This window comes from Rana temporaria, chromosome 5 (assembly GCF_905171775.1).
Source record: "Rana temporaria chromosome 5, aRanTem1.1, whole genome shotgun sequence".
Lineage (NCBI taxonomy): Eukaryota > Metazoa > Chordata > Amphibia > Anura > Ranidae > Rana > Rana temporaria.
Genome location: NC_053493.1, coordinates 349,818,223 through 349,836,897, shown reverse-complemented (window position 1 = coordinate 349,836,897; position 18,675 = coordinate 349,818,223). Strand labels below are relative to the sequence as shown.

Below are 18,675 nucleotides of genomic sequence, written 5' to 3'. Positions count from 1 at the left end.
ACACCCCTGAGAGGTACAAAAAATAGATGGTAAATGTAAGAATATAAAAGAGGGATGATACTCAAATCCATCATCTAACCAAGCATAACTAATTAACAGAAAGGAAGTCCCATAAATGGTTAGAATAGGCCTGGCACTGGCCTCATGACTTCCGCTGTGATTCTAAATAATGCAACCATCCGCCACCTAGAGCCCTTACTGAGTAATGCAGATGGACAGAAGATTGCAACATCCCCTTCTTAGGAGACTGTAGGCGTTGTTTAAGCCACCCTGTGGTCACCCAATGGATAGCTGATTTATACCGAGTATCGGAATGATTCCCTCACTCACACAGCTGATCCTTTGGGTCCCAAACTTAATTTCCCTGGCGCTAGATCAGGTGGGCCCCAGGCCAAACATTCCCCTAGAAGGGGTTCGGGAGGACCTAGGGGGCCCTCTGGTAGAGGTCAGGTATGCCCCCTAGGGGCTCCTAAATCTGGGTTTGGGTTATCATACGAGACCGGGCAACAGTATGGAGCTCCTGGCTATGGGGCCCCCCAAAATATGGGTCTGTACTATCAAGGTTCAGCACCCAAACCATATGGCCACGGGCCACGAGGTAGAGGTTGGGGTCAGAACGAGCATAGGGGGAGGGGTTTCTTTATCGACAGTGGACAACTGGAGACAGGGCCAGTATGGGGACGGTGACTATCCATCCCCTTCTTATGGCCGTTCGGATATGGACCTTCCTTCTTTCCCCTTAGAGACAAGGAAGGTCCAGATGGCTACAATGCCCCAAAATGTGCCCCAATACCCTACACCCAGTGGTGGAGCTTGGTTCGCACCCCCCCATTCCAATCCCAAGGTGGATCCCCACACTGGGGTTTTCACAGACCCAATCAGGGTGTAAAAAGACAGGGAGAAAGAGGAGAGGGAATAGAGGGGGGAGGCGATGCAGGGCACTCAAAGCGCACAAAAACATAATGGGTAAAGGAATTTTTAAAACACTGACAGATTCAGAAAAATCCATTTTAGACAAAGGCCTTAAATTTGCTCCACCTAAGAGTTTAAATAAATTTAATACATATATGGATATTGTGACAGGAAGTCAGGTAAATCTGTGGGTGTTGTCACAGACGGGACATACATTTCTGCCTTGTTTAGACAATACACCAATTGTTATTGGGCGTCGGCTGCAAAAGTAGCCAGTAAAGATCTAAGGGCGTTGGAAAACTTCAGCTGTTCAGAATGAGGCAATTAAGGCCTCTATAAGTAATCCAGAAGATTACCACTGATTTGCTGCATCCTGAGGCTTTCTGAGTGAAAGAGAGCAGTAGCTGAAAGTCTTCTGAGGAGGTGAGGAGGCGATTGATTTTTCTGTGTGATAAAAATCAAAAGACTATTGTTTTTCTGCTGTATGACCAGCAGTGTCTGCCCAGCACTAGGCTGTGCCAGACTCCATAGATAGGTTCCTGTGTGGTGAAGATAGACGCCCCAAGTGGCCAGGGTTTATTTTATGTTTGATTTTGTTTATGCTGTTTAGATGCTTGCACTTGTTAACAGCAAGATGGAAGAATAAACCAGAATCTTTGTTTTCAACCGTCTTCGACTGCCTGTCTGTATAAATTCAGTGTGTAGTGAACCCATCCAGGGGGTCACACACCCCGCTACCGAGCTAACCCCTTACAATATTCACAAATTCATCCGAAAATTAAGTATAAAACGTTATACGATTGGTAGTTCACCTGCAAATCATTTGTTGACTAATAACTATGTCCAGTCTGGCCTAGCGAATGCATCATTGTTTAACCCTCCAGGTGGGTTGGCACCATCTCTTAAGATCTTTCGAGATGTATTAATTATAGAACTGGAGGCTATTGAGATAAAAAAGGCGAGACTTAACAAAACACTACAGGAAGGGCTAGATTCTCTTTGTACAAACAATGAGTTGGTGGTTAGACCAGCGGATAAGGGGGGGGGATTGTCATTTTGGATAACATTTGGATAATGTTATGCATTTCTCTTAGATTATTTAAGAGAAATACATAACATTGTGGATGACACAAGTACATATACTCTGTTACCAAGCGACCCTAAAGCTAAATACAAAAGGGACTTAGAGGTACTCATTGGGAGAGGTTTCTATGAAAGACTCTATTTGATACCGAAGGCCCCCCAACTATGTATTACTTACCAAAACTTCACAAAAATCCGGTCTGCTCCCGGGGACGTCCCATAGTTAGTCCCCAGGTGGGCAGATATATAGATTTTTATTTGCAACCATTGGTGAAAAAAGTCCCGTCATATGTTAAGGACTCCAGACATAGTATCAATATTCTTTCTGGATGTTCTCCTACAGCTATGTGGATGGTTACAGTGGACGTCACCTCCCTGTACACGATAATTCCCCATGCATTGGGGTTCGAGGCAGTCCAATGTTTCCTAACAAGGGACTCTGGGCTCCAATCTAAACAAGTGGACTTTGTGATGTCATTAGTGAGGTTCGCAGCAGCATCAAACTTTTTTTGGTTTGATGATAACTTTTACAGACAGGATACAGGGGTCGCCATGGGGGCTAAATATGCCCCCAGTTTGGGGAATCTATTCACGGCGAAATGGGAGGAGGATGTCATCTATTCAAGCGTAACACCTCAGGTAGCCCTTTGGGCTAGATATATCGATGACATCCTCCTCCTATGGGCCGGTGAATATCAGGACTTGGTAGACTTCATGGTATCCCTAAACAATAATCAGAGAGGGATCCAACTAAAATATGAGGCCAGACAGACTGATGTCCACTACCTGGATTTGAAAATCGAGGTGAAGGATGATAAATTTGTTACCTCCACATTTTTCAAGGAAACAAACAGAAATTCCTTTATACCAATGGATAGCTGCCACCATGAACCATGGCTCAGAGCGGTCCCTAAGAGTCAGTATCTCAGACTGAGGAGGAATTGTTCTGATCCTCATCAGTTTTTAGCTCAGGCTGAGATACTGACTGGTTGTTTCTTGGGGGAATGGATACTCAAAAGAGTCCCTACAAGGATCTATGAATGGTGTTTTAGCCACCAGGAGGGGAAGACCTTCTCCAGGAAAGGGTTGCTAACGAGGGTGCCAAGTTCCCAGATGGGGTACCCTTTATCACAACCTATTACATTCAACATAAAACTATTTCCCAACTTGTTAATAAACATTGGCCTATAGCATTAAATGATCCTGTGTTGAAGGATATCCTGCCGTCGAAACCTTAAGTTATCTTTAAGGGTGTTCAGTCCATAAGAAACCAAGTGGCAGTGAATGTTCTAGACCCCCCAACTAGAGGTATTGTTTTTTTCAATCAGTTCAAGGGTCTGCTCCTTGAATTCCTGCTCGCAGAGGTGTGTTACCACCTTTACCTCTATAGCCACTGGGCAAGAACACTCAATCAGGCCCTGTATTACTTGTGCCTCTACTGGCATAGTATACTTACTGCAGTGTCCTTGTGGCCTGCAGTATGTGGGCCAGACTAAAAGATCCTTCTAAATTTGTGTTAATGAACACAACATTGTACCAACATTTTGGCAGGATTTAAAAACCATTCCGTTTCTAACCATTATAGGTTAAAACACAAAAAGGATCCATCTAATACCCTGTTTGTAGGGATAGATAAATTTAAGCCACATTGGAGGGGGAGCCATCTTGTTAGGGAGATTTCTAAAACGGAAATGGGGTGGATCTATCGTTTAAAAACGTATGCCCCCTATGGGTTGAACTTTGAAACAGATGTGAATGCATTCATAAATAATGCTTGATCTGTAAACTCTTTGTGATCTGCACCAATAGAGGTGGTTTCTATCCCCCCTAGTTCCCCCCATTTTTGGTATGTATATATTCTTATAATTGTATGTACTTATATCACTTTAACAATATTAATTTTTGGCATATTTTTAGAACACATTTTTTATGATCATAAGTCACAGGTAATTTAGAGACCGGTAGTTCTCGTCTATTTCTGGGCGGATAATTATCGTCTTCATAGAGCACAGTTAATGCTAGCACTTTATTATGGTAGTGTAGAGCCCCCTTGCTTTCAGCATGGGCACTACGCTAAAGTTAGTGGGAAATGGGAGAGTTATTTTGCTCCCATTACAATTTGTTTAAATTGTGACTTCTGTCATTTCAGAAATGTCCACTGGGTCAGTCTGTATTCCAGGGATGTGATACCATCCCTGGCCAGCATTTGGTGCCAGAGGGGTTCTGGCAGAGAAAGTTCTCCCCAGCAGCCAATTAGAGAAGCTTTTCCCTCACGGGGCATGCTGAGAAGGGGTATATCTGTGACAGGGGTCATGTGTTCTAAAATCTTCACGGTGTCCCCGTTCTAGGTGCGGAATCCACCTTCAAGGTGCACGCATCCATGGACCCTGCAGGCGCGGCCCACCTGGCCAAAGTTGCAGACTACTTGGAACCTCATCCAGAGGTACAAGGGGACCCCAGTGACTTACTGGGTTCCAGGTTCTATTGAAAGGATCCCAGGCTGGGTGCCGTTCGATTGGGGAGTCGGTTTGAGGAGGACCCGGAGGCAGGTTGTCCAACAGAGCCTGAACAAACTAATTGGGGATCTGGTGACCAGAGTACTGACAGGTATGCTTGCTGTCATCTGGTATCCAATGCAGAAATCTACTGGGAGGACTCGCTCTATTTATACATCTAGCTCAGTTATTGTAATTGGCCTGTGGCAGGGGTCCTAGAGCCAGGTCTGTGAGAGAGGCCTGTTCCTCCCAGAAATCCTAAGTGACATCTCGGCTGCCAGGCTTGTGAGAGTGGTCTGTCCGGGGGCACTTTCCCCACTCTAGATGGAGTGGCGACGAGTTACAAATTGGTACTATACAGAGCAGTACTGACTGTTCCATTCAATATCCAGGCCTGATACTGCAAGGTTTTCTCTCTCTCTCTTCATCAACCTTGTCCTTCCCAATTTATGTTGATGTTGGCCTGGTAAAAAAAGCATTGGAAAGAAAACTTTATTCACTGTCTGGACATTCGCTCACTGTTTTGACTCACTGGTATCACCCCTAGACATACTGCAGGGTAACTTAATACGCCAATCCCAAAACAAATCAGTGGCTCCTGCGGGGGTAGTGCTACAGTAGTAATTACCTACACTAATTTAGATTTATCACCAAATTAATTTTTTGGGCATGTTCCTTAGTATTGGAACACTTGTTGATACTAAGTTCAGGGAATATTACCCCTGTCCTTGAGGTTTTAGTACCCTAATGACAGAGGTTCCATACTATATATATTTATATTTTTATTCATTTTCATATTTTTATATATATTTATGGGCTTAATTTATATTATAGAATCACTTCTTGGCTTATCGGGAAAGGTTTTTTTTTTTATAATGTGGATTTTTGGAATAGTTTTGCTCAGTTTACATAGGGATTTTTATCCACTGAGCGATTATGTATTGAAGGTTTCAGAGTCCATGGTTAGCTGTGTGAGTGAGGGAATCATTCCGATACTCGGTATAAATCAGCTATCCATTGGGTGACCACAGGGTGGCTTAAACAACGCCTACAATCTCCTAAGAAGGGGATGTTGCAATCTTCTGTCCATCTGCGTTACTCAGTAAGGGCTCTAGGTGGCGGATGGTTGCATTATTTAGAATCACAGCGGAAGTCATGAGGCCAGTGCCAGGCCTATTCTAACCATTTATGGGACTTCCTTTCTGATACTTAGTTATGCTTGGTTAGATGACGGATTTGAGTATCATCCCTCTTTTATATTCTTACATTTACCATCCATTTTTTGTACCTCCCAGGGGTGTAGCGCCGCACCGCCAAGTATGGGCATTCTTTACCACAGTTAAGATAGCGTTTACGCTGCTATTGTCTTGCATCTTACAATGAGGCTTGGCCGTATATAATTGGTAAATCACTGATACGCCCTATCCAATTGAGAACGTCCTATTGATGATGAAACGCGTCTGGGAGGATGTGCAGTGACATCACCACGCTTTAGAGGAAGGGCTCCTCAATCTGCCAGCCGGCATTTTTATACACGCTGTTTTTAATTGTTTGTTTGTAAGTACCTCTACGTTTTAATAAACGCCATATTATATATGGAATTACGCTATGGTGCAATCTTCTTTCTATTTCCATCACCGGATGTGCCTGTGAGTGTACCTGGCGATTTCTTCCCGGGACCTGTCTCCCTCCATGACCATGTGAGTTTACCAAGGCCGCGGCTGGGCTATAGCCGATTGCTCATAGAAGCTTGCCCTCTGGTAAGCGACCTCATATTTCCGGTGAAGGGATCACTTAATGTGTGGATACATGTCACTTTGGTGGTGTTAACTTCCAGGATTTCAAATCTGCATGAATTGCATCTAATGAAGATTTTATTGTTCCTATGGACTGTTTTTTATGGACTTGTCTCATATTAGATCTTGAGCATATATGTGTCAGTGTTTTGTGGCGTGGCTTTGTTCTAATTCTATTTTTGTATGTGTATCGCACGCCAGCTGCTGCCTATTTTTAGTTTAAACTACCTACATATTAGCGCAGTTTTTTGTTTTTTCCTAAATACAAAACCTATAGCTGCTCCTACCAGCTGGTCACATGCCACAGCTGCCATGCCAAGCTTAAACCGCATGTTGTTTTTGGTTGGCGATGCTACCTCTGAACGTGAATAATGTAGTTTAATGAGGCCGCCCTGCATCTAACTATAGTATGCCAATTATCGATTTAAATCACTACCTTTCAAACAGTCCTGAAAAGCGATCCAAGCATAGCTTTTCAGGGAAGCAACAGTCAATAGAGAAACAGAAAAACAAAAAATTGTATACACCCAAAAGGCTACCTCCTGAAATGTATTGACCATATGCAAAAAAAAGTATAAAACAACAGTCTCTTCCACATATGTGAACGAGCCCTCAAAGAAAAAGTCCCAGTTGGACTTCAATACTGAGAAATACCATGATACCTAGGTGAGGATTGAACTGTTTAGGAGAGGACATGGACAATCCTTCTTTCGTTTCATTTAAGGTCTTTAAACGAAAATCAACTAAAAAACCATGTGCAATTATCCAGTATTTCTCTGCAGAATGCTTTAGTGCCATGGTTCCCCATCTCAGTCCCCAAGTACCCACATTGGTTCATGTTTTCAGGTTTTCCTTTATTTGCACAGCTGCTTTAAATCACTATCAATGACATAGGGGGGTTATTTACGAAAGGCAAATTCACTTTGCACTACAAGTGCATTTAAAATTGCACTTGGAATTGCAGTCGCTGTAGATCTGAGGGGCACATGCAATGAAAATAAAAAACAGCATTTTATTTTGCACATGATTGGATGATAAAATCAGCAGAGCGTCCCCTCAATTCAGATCTTCCCCTCAGATTTACAGCGACTGCACTTCCAAGTGCACTTGTAGTGCAATTTCAAGTACACTTTGCACTTGTAGTGCAAAGTGGATTTGCCTTTCGTAAATAAACCCCAGGTTATTGATAACAGCTTTTTTATCTAAGGGAAGTTCCCCAAACATAGTCCATTGGGGGTACATGAGGGCCAAGGTTGATAACCAGTGCTTTAATGTAGAAAATAATCCCTTATAAAAAATAGATATGGTATTTTGAAGTAACAACCATAGTTGAATTATGGTAGTCCAGGAATATGTGAACGTTTTCTATTAAAATAATAGTTAACTAGTATTCTTAACCCCCAGAAGGGTGCAGATGAGATTGTTTTAATTAAAACAATCACAACTAGCATTTTCAACTTGAGTACATTGAAAACATATGTGTAATGCCATGTCAGGGTTGCCAACTTTCAGTAAATTTACGAACAGTTTGTAAAATCCACAATTGTTGCATCTGTGCACATACATGTGCGTAATGGATATTCAAGGACAGATGCAAAAAGTACAGATTTTACAAACTGTTCATAAATTTACTGAAAGTTGGCAACCCTGCGCCATGTCCTTTAATGCAGTGGTTTCAACCCTGTCCTCAAGTACCCCCAACAGGCCATGTTGTGGGAGTTTCTCTTAAATAAAATAGCTGTCCAAAATACCAAGCCATTGATTCTGATTTAAAGCACCTGTGCAAGATATAGGAAAACCTGAAGACATGGCCTATTGGGGGTACTTGAGGACAGGGTTGAGAACCACTGCTTTAATGCATTCAACTGCAATGATCAGCAATAGATCAGTAAACACAAAAGGAGTGTATATACTTTGTAATCAACATATAGGGGGTTATTTACTAAAGGGAAATCCACTTTGCACTACAAGTGCAAACTACAAGTGCAAAGTGCACTTGAAATTGCACAGAAAGTGCACTTGGAAGTGCAGTCGCTGTAGATCTAGATGTAGAGGGGAACATGCAAGCAAAATAAAAAAAAAACATTTTAGCTTGCACATGATTGGATGATAAAATCAGCAGAGCTTCCCCTCATTTCAGATCTACCCCTCAGATTTACAGCGACTGCACTTCCAAGTACACTTGTAGTGCAAAGTGGATATGCCTTTCATAAATAACCCCCATAGTGATGAGATGCTTACCCTATGTCAGCACATTCAGCTTGCAAAGGATAAGTCAGTTCTAAAGGGCGCTATGCAGTTTCAGCTAATAGGAATGCATCTTTTACTTGGTATCCCAATAGTAATGAGCTACTTACCCTACATCAGCACATAAAACATGCACGGTTCAGAGGGTGTGACTTCTAATAAGTGGTATGTAGTTGTCAGCCAATAGGAATGCATCTTACCTTTCTGAGTAGTGTCCTAATGCTTTAAAAGCTGATGAGATAGTCAGTTTAATGTGGACCTGTCTTGAGTTGCCAAGTGGATTTGAAGGTGCCTGCAGCAACACTTGAGTAGCACAATGAGGCTTCTTTTTGTTTGTGTTTTTGGCCTTTTACCAAGCATCACAATGAGTCTGTCTGCTAAGGAGACGGTTGCTGTCCTTTCCCTGATGGGTGAGATTTCACGAAATGCTGAAGATTTGGGTGCTGAGGCTTTGACCAGGTAAGGTTCCTTTACTCTTGGTTATATTGTATATAGATAACCCTGAATTTTCAACTGGCTGTATAATGTAGCAGCATGGGACCTTTTTTAGGTTAATGTACTTTGTTTACACTCACAATTAGCTACTCCTTACCATTTATTCCAGTCCTCTTCAAAATGCTAAGACCCTACTGATAGAATTCATACCTGTCTCTAGTGGTGGAAAAAGGTCATCCTGTGCCTGGGGTGAAGATGGCAAATGGTCAGTGGGATGAAGTAGGGATGTGAAGGTGAGCTCTGTGGTGTGCCTGGCACTGGAGGGATCTGGGGGGGGGGCTGAGTGAGGAAGTTGTGCTGAAAGGCACACCTCTGTATGGACTTGATCATTGCTGCTGCAGCAGTGATCAAGCTAAGAAAAGTTGTGTGGTGCATTGCTTTTCAGAGGATGTTTGACAAGTGGCGAGGAGGCACTGTTGCCTCCACCCTGCTTTTTAACTCGCTGACCCACTGCTGCAAATGTATGCATTGCATGCAGAGTTCTTTGTGTCCTTGGCAAAACTGTCCCCACCCAAACAAGCTGCAATGGCAGTCATATAAAGGAAATGCAAAAAAAATGACACTGTTGTATCCCCCTATCACTTTTGACCAGCAGATATCCCCCTGTACATGCTCCATGCAAGTGGGGCTGAGGTGCAATGCATGTGGTGTGGGATTTCATAGGGTTAAAATGGGTGGTGAGGAGGCAATATATTGCACTGTCAAACAATTTCTGAAAGGCAATCCAATGTGAATTGCTTTTCAGAGGGCCATTGTAAACTAGCCCTAAAACTCTGATTCAGCAAGGGATCTGCTCATGGATCCAGTGTGGATTGAAGTGGGCTCTGCTCTGTGTGAAAGGATCCTTAGGGCTTCAGTCACCTGACTGCCTAAACACAATCTATAGCTGGTCACATATCACAGCTGTCATGCTGAGCTTAAACAGCATGGGCCAGATTCAGAGACAGTTACGCCGGCGTATCAGTAGATATGCCGTTGTAACTCTGCATTTACGCCATCGTAAATTTAAGCGTATTCTGGAAACCAGAAGCCTTTTTCCGGGGGTAAAGTTAGTCGAACAAATAGCTGGCCTAGCCAATGTTAAGTATGGCTGTCGTTCCCGCGTCAAAATTTGAAAATTTTACGTTGTTTGTGTAAGTCGTCCGTGAATGGGGCTGGACGTAATTTACGTCCACATCGAAACCAATACGTCCCTGCGGTGTACTTTGGAGCAATGCACACTGGGATATGTCCACAGACGGCGCATGCACCGTTTGTTAAAAATGTCAATCACGTCGGGTCACCAGTCATTAAAATAAAACACACCCCCCTGTTCCACATTTGAATTTGGCTCGCTTACGCCGGCAGATTTACGCTACGCCGCCGCAACTAACGGAGCAAGTGCTTTGTAAATACTGCACTTGCCTCTCTAAATTGCGGCGGCATAGCGTAAATAACATGCGCTACGCCCGCACAAATTTACGTCCCCCCTACCTGAATCTAGCCCCATGTTTCTTTAGGTTGGTAGTGCTACCTATGAATGCAAATAATGTAGTGCATTGAGGCTGTCCTCCAACTTAACTATGGCATGATAGTATGTTAAATCCCCACCTCAAGCAATCCAAGCATAACTTTTCAGAGGCGCAACAGTCGCTTCCACATATGTGAACAAGCCCTCAAAGAAAAACATCCCAGTTGGACTTAAGCCCTGGTTCACATTGATGCTACTTTGATATCGTGCTATTTCACTTGACGTTGTGCAATTTCAAAGTAGCAAAGTCAGCATGATTTCAGCTGCTACTTGATGGACACCTGTGTGGCTTCATGCCCAGATGTCTATTGAAGTCGCACCCGGAATTGTAAAGAGTAGTGCCGGAACTATTTTTGAGAATCGGTGCGGTTCTGAAAAATCGGTGTCGCACCAATTGGAACAGTGCCATTGCCTCCAATAGGCTGCTACTTCTCATGCAATTTGATCTCTTAAATCGCTCCAATGTGAACCTAGGCTTAAGGCTGGATTCACACTTGTGCGGTGTGAATTCCAGCTCTTTTATCTCTGCAAAGAGATAACAGAGCTGTTTAGCGGTCCCTGTGCGTTTGTAGCTGCAAATTTGATCGGGGGGGGGGGTGTGTAGTGAGCAGGGAGAGAATTCCTGTTTAGAATGGAACACGTCTGCGAATCAGATGAGTTCCCATATAAGGTGCAGACAATTTGCAATGCCTAGAAAAGGCACACTTTTTTTTTTTTTTTTTTTTTTTTTTTTTTTTGGGCAGTGCGAATGCATTGCACATATGTGAACCTGCCTCATAAAAATGAATGTATTTTCTAATGACTTGCACATTGGATGTGTTTTTAAGCCACATCTAATTCGCATAGGTGTGAACTCGGTCTAATACTAAGACATGGGGCCAGATTCACGTAGCTCAGCGGATCTATAGATCCGCTCGATCTATGTGAATTAAGATCCGCTCCCGCAAGTTTAGGAGGCAAGTGGCTAATTCACAAACCACTTACCTCCAAACTTGCGACGGCGGATCCTAAATCCCCCAGCGGAATTCAAATTCCGCGGCTAGGGGAGTGTACTATTTAAATCAGGCGCGTTCCCGCGCCGATTTAAATGCGCATGCGCCGTCCGGGGATTTTCCCGGCGTGCATTGTTCCCACTGACGTCACTAGGACGTCAGTGGTTTCGACGTGAGCGGGACTTGCAACGCGCGTGTTCGTGAATCGGCCTACGCAAACGACGTTGAAAAATTCAAATTCGACGCGGGAACGCCAGCTATACTTAACATTGGCTGCGCCTTCTAAAAACAGGGGTAAGTATACGACGGGAAAACCGCTACGGAAACTACGTAAGAACACTGCGACGGGTCCGCGTACGTTCGTGAATTTGCGTATCTCGTTGATTTACATATTTATCGTAAATCAGCAGGAACGCCCCAGCGCCATTTTTAAATTGAAAAAAAGATCCGACAGTGTAACACTGTCAGATCTTAGCCCTATCTATGCGTATCTGATTCTATGTATCAGGCGCATAGATAGGACCAGTGTAAGTCAGAGATACGATGGTGTATCTGTAGATACACCGTCGTATCTCTTTGTGAATCTGGCCCGATGCTATGATGCCTAGGTGAGGATTGAACTGTTTAGGAGAGGACCTGGACAATCCTTCTCTTTTCATTTAAGTCTTCTTGGTGCATGTGCTACTTCATTTCATCAGTCAAGTAAAGTGTTAATCACCTGATTTCATTCACTGCACTTCTCAGGCTCGGCCTTTTAGGCTTGGTTCACACCTGTGCATTTTGCACACAAAAAAAACCTTCTCTTTACACTTAAATGGAAATTAAGAGAGATGTAAATTGCTGAATAGTATTGTATGTAGCATTTGTTTGCAAAGTTTCCATCAAGCTATGAAACAAGGGTTTCATTTTGTCTCTGGTCAATTTCTTGAAGGTCAGCACTAGGGATGAGCTCTACCAACGGGTGTTCACTGAACAGCAAATTTTATGGGGAGTTCTTGGCAAATTCAAGCGCCACAGAATTCCCCACAATGCACTGCGAGATTGCAGTGATGTCTGATTTATAGGCCAAATGCTTTGGCCAATCACAGTGCGCTCTGCTGAGAAAGCCATAATTGGCCAAAGGCAGGGTGCCAAAATTTAAAAAAAGGGCCCCACAACCCTTGCCCAGTGGTTTGTGGGGGGGCTTATTGGAATTGAAGTGCCCTTTAACGAGTGAGGGCAGGTCCCAGCCCCCCCATGTGGACATGGAATACATTGTACTTTTGCTTTATTTAAAAAAAAAAAAAAATTCATACTGTCTCCAGGTGTGTGTGTGTGGGTTTTTATTACTTCTTTTGGGGGGAAATCTGATTTGTTTTGTGGCACAATAAAATACATGAGACAGATGCGCCACTTTACATGCAGACTAAGGGGACCCCTAAGTCACGATCTTTAAAGGAATATTTCACTTTAAGAATTATTCGCACCGTGTGTTCAGCTCATCCCTAGTCGGCAAGGTCCGTCTTCAAGTTTTAACAGGGAGGGAAAATAAAGTTTGCTTTCCCACTGTCTATACATGCAGTATTAAATTGAAGTGTAATTTTATATGCATTTACACACTTTATTTATTTTTTCCTTTCCATTAGGCTTTTCCTTAGCTTTCCCCAAACCAAACTCTATTTCCAACACCTCGACCTGACCCCTGGCTCCAATGACCTCAAAAAACAAGGTGCAAAGGTTATGAATGCTCTTAAAAATGCAGCTGATCACCTGAATAACCTTGCTGACAACCTGTCCTCCCTCGCTGACCAGCATGCATACCAGTTAAGAGTGGATCCAGGAAACTATAGTGTAAGGACTGTCTTGAATAATATTGCACAATATGAAACCATGACTTTATTCAGGTGGACAAAATAAATTGGGTTTAAATGTCATAGCCTCTCTGCAATTCCTGGCCTCCATGCTTTCCGGGTGACGAGTGTCATTTCCGGGCGGGACTTCAGCCGGTGCATGCAGGTTCTGGCTGCTGAAACAGGGGGAGGAGACAGCCTCAGCTGGTGTAATTTTCAGTCCGCGCAGCAGTGAAAGGACCAGGAAAATCAAACAAAAGTGGCCAAAATGCCACTGGAGCCATGGCAACATGGATCCAGAGGACCTAGTGGCGGTGGGGCTTTTTTTTTTTTTTTTTTTTTTTTTTTTACACCCTGGGGGGGAAAGGGAGCATGTATTTTCCTTGGATCATAGCACTAAGAGTTTGTTTTGTTTAGCATGGTGACTGTGGGGGAGTCATTAGCTAAGTAAAGCTGCAGTAACAACAAAGGGGCTAAAAGGTTATTTCTGCTTGGGTATTCCACTGGAGTTCAAGGGCTTTGTTTAACCTTTCTATTTGTTAAAATAATGGTAGGTATTTATTGGAGTGGGCTTTTGGTGTGTTTCAGACGAAAGCCAAGGATTCCTCCTCCTAAGAGTAAATGCTTGTCTTGCAAAAAACACACTTGGAGCCTTGGACCAAGTGCTATGCAGGACCAGTATAGATTATTTAAAGAGGAGACTTCCTCAGCTACAGCCTCTTCCCAGCCAGAACAACTTGGCTCCTTTCGTTACATTCTTATCTAGACAAATGTCTGGTTGCACAGCCTAACAGTCAGTTCGCCATCCTGTTCTCATCCAAGTATTTCTGCACCCAGAGGGGTCAGTGATTCAGGAATCGGAGGACGAAGAGGGAAGTGTTTCCCCAGGTTCTGATGAAGGGGGGGAGGAAGCTTCCACACACTACAGATTCTCTCTAGAAGAGGTGGATGATCTATTAAAGACCATCCATACTACATTGAACATTAAAGAGGACAAAGCTCGGTTATCTTTACATGACAAAATGTTTTGGGGCTTTGGGGGAGGTTAAACATTGTGCTCATAAATTCCTTTCAAACTGTGTGTTCCAAATCACTCAAATGGGAGATTCCCTTTCGAAGAGGATGACACTCACGTATGGAATAAAAAACATAATGAAAATTGATGCAGCATTTTCACAAGTGTCACGGAATACAGACCTGGCATTTGAGAATATAGGCGTCCTAAAAGATGCAATGGATAAAAGGGCAGATTCCCTGTTTAAAAAAAAAAAAAAAGCCTGGGACTCTACCTTGGCCAATTTAAAGCCAGCTATGGCTTCAACTGTGGTGGCCAGGAACCAGAGCACTGGCTTGAGCAGTTGAAAAGCTATCTTGAAGCAGGAACCTCCAGCAAAGACCTGTTGGACACTCTGCCATGTACCCTACTGACTTCTGTAATTTTGGTAGACACCTCTGCAGAAATTATAAGGATGTCTGCAAGATCCTCGGCAAACTCAACGTGTAGCGCACTATGGGTTAAAACATTGTTGGGAGAAGCTATGTGGTCTTCTGTTTTGAGGGAGATTTTTGTGCAAAGGTCTTGAAGCTGTGTTGGATAGGATGGTAGATAAAAGGTCCTTCCCAGTAAAAAAAAGGCAACCCCTCAGGTTAAGAGAAATGTTCGCCAAACCCAGCATTCGAAAGACGGGATACAAGAGACCCTGGAGGTCCCGGGGGGAGGGGTGCTAGTCTGACCTCATAACCAACCACTAAAAACCAGTGGCACGCCTCTGACTGTGGAAGTAGGACTGCAGTCCTTTTCCCCACAATGTAAGATGGCAACAACCAGTCCATTTGTCCTCAAGACAATATCAGAGGGCTACGGACTGGAGTTTACAGTCCCCACCAAGTTGGTTTTACATAACTGACTCCCTGAGCCCAAGAAAAGTCCCTAGCAATATTCTCTCCTGCAAGAACGTATTGAGCAGTGATCATCCGTATTTCCAACTCCCCCTCCCCTTTCCAGGAATGATGAGGGTGCCATTTGCATGTGTCTCTAGTCAAGAAACCATCAGGAGAATTTCAGTTAGTTTTGAATCCTGAAAATTATTAAACAAGTCTATTCAAAGGGTTAAGAATGGCTTTTTTTCCAGCTAAGAGGGTGCTTTCTGGTGTCCATAGACCTGAGGAATGCATAACTTCACGTACCTATAGTGCCAGCATCACAACAATGCCAAACGGTTAGCGGTCAGGATGGGGGGGGGGGGGGTAGTAGCCTTGCACCTACAGTTCAGAGCTCTTCCATTCAGGCGTTTCTAATTTCAGCATGGCTGGAGGGACTCTATAAACTGAGGCCATAGTGGAAGTGACTGGTCTTTTAAAGAAACGGACTGCAGTGTTTCCTGGTAAAGTGGGTGGAGCTGTGCTGTCCAGAAAGACTTGTAGAAATGCTGTTACCGGCAGGTCTAACTACGGTTGTCTTCTGAAAGGCTAAGCTTAACTGGTTGCTATAAGGCACAAGTTTGCATTGTGCTTTAGTTTTTAGAAATTGGCACACAATTTTATTAAGCTATGCTACATGAGATCAGTAAATTAATTGTAAACCTCAGCCTTGGGAAGCTAATACTCTTGGTTTACGGCAGTTTGAACATTGTTGTCCTTATTTAAAAAATGCGTGTGTTGACAAAATAATATATTCTCTATTTCTCTTTGCAGCTGCTTTCTATGGCTATCCAGATAACCTTGGCTACTCACTTCCCTGCTAAGTTCACTCCCGATGTTCAGGCTGCCTGGGGAAAATTCCTAGCTGAAGTTGGTGCAGTCTTCACCTCCAGATACAAATAAATGAATCCTGTATAACAGGCAAGAAATGTGGAATGGGAAGTTCTTTGGGCTCTTTTCAATCACTACCTAGTTGCAATGATTTACTTGTGTGTCCATCAAATGTATCTGTGGCGTACTCCTTGAATAAAGCCCAATATATTTTTCATTTCTGCCTCAACTTTTATTCTCTTGATACAAATATTGAACACAATAGCTATGACATCTACTCTAGGAAATTTTACTATATAAAAAGTCCAATAAAGGTATTCTGGCAGGTGTATTTTGATCTTCTAGGCTCAAAAAGACACTTGCAGAATCCAATGGTCAACACATGGGATGTGACTGGGTGTCACGTACCTCGGAGGGTGAGCCCGACGTGCAGGAAGTGGCAGCCGTTACTCCTCTGATTCCGGGACCCCTGGTAGAGTAGACAGGGGGAACGGAAATACAGAGTCGCACAAGCGCCTGGAGAGACGCTGATGCAGGGGCTGGTTGCTGCTTCTGCAGGATCTGATGGAGTCTCTGGAAGGCAGGTGCAGCCTGGCAAGTAGCAGACCGGAGGGAAGATGTCTTGTAGGTCAAGCAGCAACAAGTCCCAGAAGACAGTGCAAAGTCCCAGAAGCCGGAGAGAAGCTGGACCAGCTGATCAGGCACAGGAAGGTCAGGATGGTAGAGGGGTCGTCAAGCCGGGTCAGTAACAGGTGGGCGGCAGAGTACCAGGGATAAGGCAGAGGGATGGTCGGAGCAAGCCAAAAGGTCAGGGCAGGCGGAAGACAGGGTCAACAGGAACAAGCCGGGTATCAGGATCTGGATCAAGCAGGGGTAACAGGTACTGGCAGGTTCAGGAAACACTTTAGACCGGACAGCAAGAGGCCAGACTCTCAGGACGCCTTAAGTACCCCGTTTTGGCGCCGAATTGCCGTTTGCGTGCGCCGTTGCCGCCGGTGCGCGCGCCCGTGCGCGCTGTAGTACCGCGAACGTGCGTGCCGTTGCCGCGATTGCACGCGCCATCTGGTGACTGGGGTATTTCATGACATTGCCTCCCTCCAATGGGCAGCCTCCAGATGCTCAATCGAGACATCTCCAGTGGATGCGAGTCCTTAAATGATTGGATTAGCCTCTCAGCATGTATGTTGTCCTCTGGTTCCCATGAATTCTCCTCGGGCCCATACCCCTTCCACTTAACGAGGAACTGAATTTGGTTGCGTCTCCTCCTGCAGTCAAGGATGGATTCTACCTCAAATTCTTCTTCCCCATTGACTAATACCGGTTCTGGGGGACCAGTATCTCGTTCAGGAAAGGGGTTGGGAACATCCGGTTTGAGCAAAGCAACATGAAAGACTGGATGAATTCGAAAGGTTTCTGGTAAGTCAAGTTCGTAGGCTACCTCATTTATCTTTCTTTTAACAGAAAAGGGGCCCACAAATTTAGGGCCTAGCTTCTTCGTGGGACATGCAAGTCTTAAATTCAGAGTGGACAAATAAACTTTGGTTCCAGATTGAGTTCTCCTCTTCTTCCCTTGTCAAAGATCTCTTTATTGCGTTCCTGTGTCTTAGTCATTGTCTCCTGCAGGATCCTGTTATTTGTGTTGAAAAAATTTAAAGTGTCCTGGACAGCGGGTACCGTACTTTCCGGAATAGAATTAGACAGGAACAATGGATGAAACCCGTAGTTGGCATAAAAGGGTGACTGTTTGGTGGCGGAGTGAATAGAATTATTGTAAGCGAATTCCGCTAAGGGCAGCAGGGACACCCAATCTTCTTGAGAGAAAGAGGAGAAGCAGCGGAGATACTGCTCAAGAGTCTGATTTGTTCTCTCCGTCTGCCCATTTGACTGTGGGTGGTATGCTGATGAAAAGGAGAGACCGATTTTGAGACTACTGCAGAGTGCCCTCCAGAACCTGGAAGTGAACTGCACCCCCCGATCGGACACGATGTCCGCTGGGATGCCGTGAAGTCTAACAATTTCCCTGATGAAAACTTTGGCTGTTTCCGGGGCAGAGGGTGTGCCTTTCAAAGGGACAAAGTGTGCCATCTTTGAGAGCCTGTCCACGACCACAAAGATAGTGGTGAAGCCTTCTGATGGGGGAAGTTCCACGATGAAATCCATGGAGATCATTCTCCATGGTCTCTCTGGCACTGATAACGGTTTAAGGAGTCCCCAGGCTCTAAGCTTGCTTCCTTTGTTGCGAATGCACATGGTGCATGACTCCACATAGTCCTTGCAATCCTTCAGAAGTTGAGGCCACCAAAAGGTGCGTTGCAAAAGTTCAGAAGTTTTTTGTATTCCAAAGTGACCAGCCAACTCATGATCGTGACAAGAGCTCAGGACATCAATTCGTAGACTCTCAGGCACGAAGATCTTGTCCTGATGCCATAGCAAACCGTCCCTGGACTGCAGCTCCGAACCAGATAAAGGGGAAATTCCAGCAGAGGCTTGCCTGATTTGAGGTAATAAGTCCCTTTGTAACAACAGAAAGTTTCCTGATGACAAGATGGTGTCAGGGGAGCTGAG

General features: G+C 44.2%; 2 protein-coding genes across 5 annotated transcripts in view; one reads left to right on the top strand and one right to left on the bottom strand.

Annotated features, from left to right (window-relative positions):
• Positions 1-18,675, bottom strand: part of RALYL (RALY RNA binding protein like) — a 1,196,807-nt gene that overhangs the window by 782,363 nt on the left and 395,769 nt on the right. The gene's annotated exons all lie outside the window — the stretch shown is intronic.
• LOC120941230 (hemoglobin subunit alpha-3-like) lies at positions 8,776-16,327 on the top strand. Its single transcript, XM_040354537.1, has 3 exons — positions 8,776-8,992; positions 13,156-13,360; positions 16,054-16,327. Exons 1-3 carry the CDS (start codon positions 8,850-8,852, stop codon positions 16,180-16,182), a joined length of 477 nt encoding a protein of 158 aa, XP_040210471.1. The 5' UTR covers positions 8,776-8,849; the 3' UTR covers positions 16,183-16,327.

Excerpts from the sequence above, each read along its gene's own strand:
- LOC120941230 (XM_040354537.1), top strand. The coding sequence starts at position 8,850 with ATGAGGCTTCTTTTTGTTTGTGTTTTTGGCCTTTTACCAAGCATCACA. Across the intron at positions 8,993-13,155 it reads GGTGCTGAGGCTTTGACCAG|GCTTTTCCTTAGCTTTCCCC; the intron begins GTAAGGTTCCTT and ends CCTTTCCATTAG. Across the intron at positions 13,361-16,053 it reads TGGATCCAGGAAACTATAGT|CTGCTTTCTATGGCTATCCA; the intron begins GTAAGGACTGTC and ends TTCTCTTTGCAG.